Source organism: Dendrobium catenatum, unplaced genomic scaffold (assembly GCF_001605985.2).
Source record: "Dendrobium catenatum unplaced genomic scaffold, ASM160598v2 original_scaffold_172295, whole genome shotgun sequence".
NCBI classification, from domain to species: domain Eukaryota; kingdom Viridiplantae; phylum Streptophyta; class Magnoliopsida; order Asparagales; family Orchidaceae; genus Dendrobium; species Dendrobium catenatum.
Genome location: NW_021490717.1, coordinates 30,940 through 39,910, shown reverse-complemented (window position 1 = coordinate 39,910; position 8,971 = coordinate 30,940). Strand labels below are relative to the sequence as shown.

At 34.3% G+C, this 8,971-nt stretch overlaps 1 protein-coding gene across 1 annotated transcript; it reads right to left on the bottom strand.

Annotated features, from left to right (window-relative positions):
* Positions 1–3,009: 3,009 nt before the first annotated feature.
* Positions 3,010–4,494, bottom strand: LOC110102440. Its single transcript, XM_020830777.2, has one exon. It carries the CDS (start codon positions 4,492–4,494, stop codon positions 3,010–3,012), a length of 1,485 nt encoding a protein of 494 aa, XP_020686436.2.
* Positions 4,495–8,971: the final 4,477 nt, after the last annotated feature.

Sequence of the window (8,971 nt, the reverse complement as noted above, 5' to 3'; positions counted from 1 at the left end):
AAAGAAAATTTATAGAATGTAATAGCTATGTGGAGAATGGATCCTCTTTGATATCCAAAGCTTGTTCAAAAGTTGATTAGGAGGTTGCCAACCTTAGATCTATTTATTTCTAGATTTTTAGAGAGAAAGAGAGAGAGAGAGAGCAGCTCACTTTGACCTGTTGGTTGAGAGCTTAGGCTTTCAACTAAGAGGTCTTGGGTTCAAGTCTTTGTGTATGCGTTGTGTGTGTGAGTTTGCCTTAAATGGCCTAAATGTCCCCAAAAAGAGAGAGACGTGCTTCATTCATTATGAACTTAAAAAACAAAAATTAAAGATTACATGAATTAAGAATTAGTATTGAAGTAATTAAATGCATACTTGGTAACTTCCTTTTTTTTTTTTTTAAAAAGCATAAAGCAAATTCTATAGAAAATAAACTAAGGGACCAAAAGGAGCCCCTAACGAATACAAGCAATAGATTCCTCCAAAATTTTGATAAATGAAGGAACCTTGTCAAGGATTAAATCATCCCAAAAGAAAGAAGAAAAAGCACCAAAGTTAGCACATAAGTCCGTTAACTTATTACAATCTCTATTGATATGATTAAAAATAACATAATTAAAAGTATCCACAAAAGAAAACTTTTCCATACCTCGGCATCCCTTCTTGAAAGATTTATGGATCAACTTGATAACATTCATATTGTCACTCTCAATGATAATGCCTTGAAATCCTTGCACGATCCTTGATCATCTCTTTGACTGAAGCTATAGCTTGATACTCCAAATAAGTTATATCCCAATGCAATTGAGATATACCATAGGCAGCTGTAAATCTTCCTTTGTGATCTCTAGCCACTCCTCCAATTCCTCCTTTATAAGAATGAAATAATGTAGCATCTACATTCACCTTGATCCAATTGGGTGGAGGAGAATACCAACGATTTTCAAACAACAGATGCTGATTTGTTCTCAACCGTCCTGATTTGATATAATTCGGAGTATTAAGAACTCCTACATAGCTAACAGCTTCGGCAGCTATGTAACATGAACTTCTTTCCTTCTTCCCGTGCACAATTTCATGCCTATCCTTCCAAGTAAAGTAAACTGCATTGCAAAGTAAGCTAGAGAGAAATACGTTTTGATCTGTTAGCCATTTATACATCTCTTCTTTGTTTTCGAATAGAGGAATGTAAAAGCCCCATTCGTTCAATTGATGAATAACATCCACAATCTTCTGACATTTACAAGTTAGATGGCTAATATTCTCCTCCTCATTACAGCCTCTAGGACAGTTAGTTATCCTATGAATTCTTCTGTAAGATAAAAAAGCATTGGAAGGCAAGGCGTTGTTTAAAACTCTCCACTAGAAATTTTCTACTTTGGCATATAGTTTTGCTTTTTTCAACCATTTCCATTCAACAATGTCATTTGATTTATAAGCATTTTGATCAGGAGCCATGGATGTAATAGATCTTCCAGATTTCATATGAATGAGTTCAAATTGATCTTCAATAAGATCCGGATTGATATCAATCTTACAGATTAAATCCAGCAGTTCCTTGCCGAAATATTTCTGAAGTTCAGGAATACTCCATTGATTTTCATAAATTAAATTTTCCACTCTTAAAGCATCAACTACTTCTTGAGAGTTAACAAATGTAGGCCATTTATTTAAGCATGTCTCAAATCCAGGTGTCTTCAAAAACATCAATAGAGTGATTGTTTGCTACATTCCATCTCACAATATTTCTCAAAGATTTACTACCATCTTTGATAATTTTCCATGCAACAGAATTAGATTTGTTTCTGCTCTCAACAGCCCAACAGGAACCATATTTTGGAAAAAAAAATTATGCAATAAGGAATCATCTTCTTTCATGTATTTCCAAGCTAATTTAGCTCTTAGAGGACCCATTTTGCTAAAGCAGGAATGAATTCCTCTGCCGCCTTATTCAACTGGATCACACATCTTCTTCCAGCTAACATAATGCAATCCATGATCTTCATTAGATTTATCCCATATAAAATTTCGGCAAAGCTTTTCCACCTCTCGAAGAATAGCTCTCGGCACTAAAGACACTGTTGAATGGAAAGAAGGGATCGAGAGAATAACATACTTTACCAAAGTAATTTTACCTGCTAATTAGATGAACTTGAGCCCCCAACTATTAAGCTTCTTCAGAATTTTGTCCAATATGAATTGGAAATCCACTTTAGACAACCTTTTTAAAGCCAATTTTGTTCCCAGATAATTGAATTCCTTCACTTCTTTGAATCCCATGATGTCTTTAATTTTTCTTTTCTTCAAGCTAGAGATTGCTTTTCCAAAAAGCATACTAGATTTTCTTATGTTCACCTTTTGGCCAGTCCAACCACAGTAACTGTTGACAATAATTTTTATAGTTCTCACATTTTTTAGTTTAGCTTCAGCAAAGAAGATGATATCATTAGCGTATAATAAGTGCGAAATTCTTGGGTTGTTACTGTTAACCCGAACACCAAAATCATCCCTTTCCATAATTGCATTAGAAAGAAGCTGAGAACATAAAATGAAAAGGTAAGGAGATAAGGGGCAACCTTATCTAAAACCACACCTAGCTTTGATCCAGTTGGAAGGAATTCCATTAATTAAAATAGAGAAAACCGGATTTTGAACACATTCCAAAATAAGCTTGGAGAAGAAATCCGAAAAACCAAAGTAACAAAGAATTTTTTGAAGAGTTGGGCGCCCCATTGAATCATATGCTTGTTCCATGTCTAATTTAATAGACACCAGTCCTTTTGAAGCTTTAGAGAACCTGAACTTATGTATAAGTTCATGAGCTATCAAAAGATGGTCTTGAAGAGATCTCCCTCTAAGAAAGACAGCTTGTTCAAGTAAGATTAATTTTGGAATAATACATTTTAATATGTTAAGAAGAACTTTGGAAGCAATTTTGTACACCGTGTTACAAAGGCTAATAGACCTATAATTATAAGCATATTTTGGATTGTTAATTTTGGGAATTAGGACAATCAAAGTTCTCTTCTAATCCTCGTTCATCTTAGCAGTTTCAAAGAAATTTCTCATAGCTTCCCAGAATTCAATTCCAATAATAGGCCAATAGATTTTGAGAAAAGAATATGAGATATCGTCTTCACCTGGAGAAGATCCACTCGTGGTATCTTTAATAGCATTTTCTACTTCTTCAAAAATGAATTCTTTGTTTGTCTGACTTTTATCATCCTCATCCATAAAAGAGTGAATATTCGTCCAACCTTCAAGTAAGCATCTTCTATCTCGCCACTTGTCTTTAAAGTATTGTAAGAAAACGTCTTCAATTTGGTTATGATTTTCCACCATAATCCCGTTGCCATCCTTAATGCAAGGAATGAGATTGTTGTTCTTTCTAGCACTTGCCATTGAGTGAAATTTTTTTGAAATTTGGTCTTCTTCACTTATCCATTTTACTTTGGATCGTTGTCTCCACCACGTGTTTAACCGAGTCAAAGTAGAGTTGAGCTCATTGATTTTAAATTTCATAAGAGAATAATCATCCATGGATAGCATACCAACTTCAGATTCTTTAGTTTTAAGAATAAGAATTTCTTTTCTGAGCAAGTCCTTCATATGATTCAACTCTTTGTGCTTAGCCTTATTCCAAAAGAATAAGGATTTGAGAGCCCTTTTGAACTTATAATTCAGAATTTCAGTTGGAGATCCTGAGTCTCTTCTCATCCATGCTTTTTTCACAACATCAAAGGATGCCAGATACGAAGCCCACACATCCTCGAATTTGATAGATCTTTTACTATTGGAAGGAAAAACTGAAGTATTGAGGAGGATAGGACAGTGATCAGATGCAATTCTGGGTAGATGTTTAACAACCATCTGTTGATTACAGTTCACCGCAACAAAATTGACCAAAATTCGATCTAATCTTTCCATTATCCGATCATAGCCTTTCTTATTATTGCTCCAGGTCATTCTAGGACCAATGAAATTTAGCTCATGACGATCATTAGAAGTCATAAAGTATTTCATCTCTCTTGGCCCCAAAGAGAAGTTAAATTTCCTGCCACCTATCTTGTCTTCTTTAGCCAAAAGACAATTGAAATCTCCACCGATCACCAAAGGCCAATCATTGGTGATATGTTTTTCCAAGCCATTCCAAAGAAATCTTCTATTGTACACATCTTTGCTGCCATATATAGTAGCTACTCTCCATTTCCCCTTGTTGAGGATATCCAAATCACCTACAATGAATTGAGATGAAGACTCAATCATGTTGAAATTAGCTAGGCTGCTTCTCCACAGAGCAAGAATGCCTCCAGATAAACCAGCGGACGGAACAAAACTGTAATTCCAACCAGTGCCAATTAAAGATTTCATATCTTTATGCTCAATAAAGACTAGTTTAGTCTCCAATAGCCCAACGAAAAGAACATTTTGATCTTTAACCACCTCCTTGAGGTAGAGAGAAGCCCTCTTTTTCTTGGCTCCTCTACAATTCCAAAATAAGATGGAATTCATTTATGGATCAATGGGGAATAAATTCCCCCTTTCTCCTTAGCCTCTTCTTCATTTTTCCTGCCCCTTATCTTCAGGCTGATAGGTCCTAGGTTTTTTAACTGTTTTGTTCCTCTCTTCTTAACAGTAGAAGAGGTATCTTCACAAGCTTTAGATACAACATCAATTGGCTATGCCTGAATTCCTTCATGTGCATTTGGTTGTAGACCTTCCTCAACTATTTCTCCTTCCTCAGCTATATTTCCCAGAATTTCGAACTTGTTATTTATACCCGGAATTTTAACATCAGAAACCTCTCCAGATCTGGTTCCCACTACAGCATAGCAGATATCAACATTAGGATTGGTTTCTGTTACCTCATATCCTGCTTTCTAATTCAAACAACTTGAATCAGTTGAATTTTGTTTTAACAAATTATTCCTAGCAATAGTACTGATTGTACTGCTTGGTTTAACAGCTTCTTTTGTTCTCCCCTCCAAACTAGAATTGGCCTTTATTATTTCCTTGCTCCTAGTAACTTTTTTATGATTCTTCTTAGCTTTGTAGTCCACATGAATCCAAGGACCATAGCCATCTCCTTTGCCATTATCAATAGGAACCTGATTTTGAGTAATTTTGCTTGTATCTCCAGCTCCAACTTCACCTTCACTGGTTTGAGCTTCAATCCCTTGTTTAGACCTGTTTGAAGTAGATTTCTTCAAACATTCCTCCCTTAAGTGACCAAGCTTACCACAGTTGAAGCAAAATGTTGGCAACCTTTCATATTCAATGTTATGGTAAAATTTTCCAAGTTCTCCTTCAACCCAAGCACCCATGGGTAACTTCTCATCGAGTTTGATTCTCACACAAACCCTTGCGAGTTCTCTTCTAGACCACTGGAACATGTTATCATCGATCAAGTAAGGAGTCCCCACCATGGAAGCAAATCTACAAACATTCACTTCATCCCAGCATTTAAGTGGAAGATTTGGCATCCGGATCCAAATTGGGGCTGTGAGGCCTTTGAATGAAGTAGGTGAGAAAGCTGCTGACCACCTGTCCATACCCACTATGTTGCCATTGACATACCAGGGACCTGAAGCAATTATTTCCTCCGAAGATTCTTGATTCTCAAAGGCACAAAGCACCCATCCAAGTCCTAGTTGAGTTAAATGAAATTTGTCGAACTTGGACCATTGTTTCCTTAACTCCATACTAATGACATTGAAAGGGATATTATTACCAAAGATCTTTATCACCAGAGACTTCTTAAGTCTGTTTGAATTATCAAATTCATTTCCAACATGAAGTTTAACAGCTCCGTCTTCATTCACAAAATTTTCTCCGAAATTAAGTTCAGAGACTTTGATATTATCCTTCTTCTTCCAAGCATTCAGCACCTGTTTTTCAGTAACAGGATTTGAACATTTAACATTGTTTATTTGAATACGATTCCCAAGTTCTCTAGATTCGCATTCCCGAACTTTGGTCAGGCCAGAGCACCGATCAGCCTTGTCTACGCCTTCATGTTCCTTAGAATTCATATTGACTTCTTCTAAAACCATATCATCAGTAATCTGATTATCTTTCTGAGCACCATACACAACTTCCTTATTAACTTTTGCCGCATTCTTACAAGAGGTTTGAGTACAATCCTCTTTTTGGAGCTGGTTGCCTTTGTGGAGATTTGTTCCTTGTTTGCTGAATACCTTTGATTTTGATTGTTCCATTAAAATTTGTCAATGCAGTCAACTATCTTCTTCTTTTCCTCAAAAGCTCCTTCCTTCATAATCAGAGGCCTATCTTTGTTAAACCAGAACATATTTTCCTTCTCGCGACCAATGTCTTCGAAAGCAGGTGGAGACAAATCGAATTGACGCGAGATCTTCCGTGATGGTGGAGGGTGATGGAGGTTGACTGAGACTCCGGGAGCTTGAGTCCCGCGATCCTCCGACGCCATTCGCGTCGAGCGAAGAAACCGCGAATAGAAAATTCAAAAATTTTCTTCAACTAGAAAAAATGGAGTTTCTCTCTTCTTTGAAAAGAGAGAACCAATGTTTTTATTTCTCAAAGTTGGAAATTCGTAATAAGTTTATGCTTAATCAGACGAGTTATAAAAAAGTAATTGCCAATTTTTTACATATGAAAGGGCTCTGACAAAGCTCAGAGAAGAATTACCCATTTAATAAAAAAATTAACCCTAACATTGATAGATTGTACTAGGAAGCTTCAACCATATCTTCAAGTGCATTCCATTATAGTTGTGATTAATTAATCTTTGAAGTCAATAAAACATAAGCCTGAGCTTTTAAGGAGGTTGACAAGGTACTCCTTTTGCGTAGTAAATATTGGTGGGACTACACACTAAATGCCAACTTGATAGTTAAACTCATTCAATTTTATAACAAAGTTCTTTAACACCACCTAAGAAGAATCTTAGTCAATGAATCATTATTGGAACATCTATACCAATGGAGCATTTGGAGGCAATGTCATGGAGTTGTGCTGTCATTTCGAAGGTTAAGGCTTCATTTGGGATGGCTTTCATACTGCTTCTTAAAACAACTTTTTAGTACAAAAGTTAAAATTTTTGTACTTAAAAGCTGCTTTAAGAAGCAGTAAAAAAGCCGTTGCAAACGAAGCCTGAATAACCTCATTCCACAATATGCTCTTCAACATAAATTGAAGCTATAAACAACCAATTATAATATGAGATAATGAATTAGAAGTGACTGTTTTTTGAGTTGGAATTTCATGGTATGGGGGCATGTTAGGTGAAATTTTATAGCTACTTTTTTTTTTGGGTTAGGATGAGATTTAGAAAAATGTATTAGGAGTAATTTACGAGTTTGTGGATGTTAAGAGGTTAAAAGTCCTTAGTGTTCAAACTCTACAAGGAGAGGGGTAAGTATTGGATTGTTTTATTTTTGCTAATTGTGTTAGGATATTAAATATAATTTAGGTCAAGCGTTGCAATGCGTGTGAATTCTTTTGGAATGCTTAAAATTTTAGAAATAATGTTCATGAGTTATTAGGAATGATTATGTTGGGGATCTTAGTATATAAAGTTGAAGGGAGGCAAGCTACTAGTTTTAGGTGGATGTTAAGTGGTATTTTGTGCATAAATTGCAATAGGAGTGTGGGAAATGAGAGAGAAACTCATAATAAAAAAGTAAGAAGGGGAGGAGAAATATAACAAAGAATTAAAATAAAATACCTAAATAATAAGATAGATATCCTCTCACTAAGTAGGGTTGTTACAAGTCTCCTAACCAAGGAACAAGGTTTCAACAACCAATAATCCACCAAAATATATAGATAATTTTCTCAAAACTAGTTTCAATTCATCAAAGATTGTTTCATGGTCATAATTTTAATATTTATAACAAGTACAAGTTGTGGAGAACTCAAAACATTACAAGAGCAAAAAAATGTGATAAAACACAACGTTAAATGAGCTTGAAACTATCATAAGGTTTCATAAGTTTATTTTGAAAACTAAAGGGTTGTTTATCTCTTGAATGTAGACCCAATAAAAGATAAAACACTAATCTTTTTTTTTTTTTGACTTTTACTTTGATGAAATGGCAAGGTGAGGTGGCAGCTTTTGACTTCCACTTAGATTAAAATTCAACTCACATCATACTTCATATTTTTCACATTCACAAAGCACAACTGCATCAGCATAAAATAAAAGTGCAATAATAAAATAAAATATTGATAAATTTATTTAATTTATTCTTATAAAAGTTATTGATATTATCATTAAGAGGAGGTAACTATCCAAACTAAGCAATTTCTTTTATTCTTTATTATCATTCACAAATTTAATTGTATAGTGCTACATCTATTCCTTTGGATCTAAAAGAACATTTCCCTAGAAGTTGAAGGTATTTCAAGTTATAAAATATGTGGAAGAGATTTAAATAGGCAAAAGAATTTTTTTTTCTTGCAACATGATCATTATATAAATATTTGCATATAATAATTATTAATATACATCAAGCAAATAACATCATTAGGACCTTAATAATTGATTAAAAAAAGTGAAAAATTTGCAAAATTTCAGAAGGGGGGTGATGAAAGCAATGATACTAGTATAACTTTGACTGGTAATGGGATAACTAAATATTGTATTTGAGGAGGATCATTGATATGTGATTTGGATTATTGTAATTATGAAGCTGGAATGATAAGAAAAGTTTATTCAATTAATGGAGGCTCTTCTTCAATTGATCTATAAATCTCTTTATTTAGTTGTATTTGCAATTTATGTTGAATTTTTCTATTCTAATTCTCCTCTAGAAATAAATTGAGCTATTTCATCATTTGATGAATAATATTTTTATAATCATTCTTCACTTGCGTGTTATATGCCTTAAAGAAAATTAAAAAAAAAATGATATTTTCTCAATGAGCAAACAATCACAAAAATGTACAAAAGTTTTCTTAATAACCATATGAAATTTGAGGTGATGTGTGAAGGATGCCTTGCTCTTGT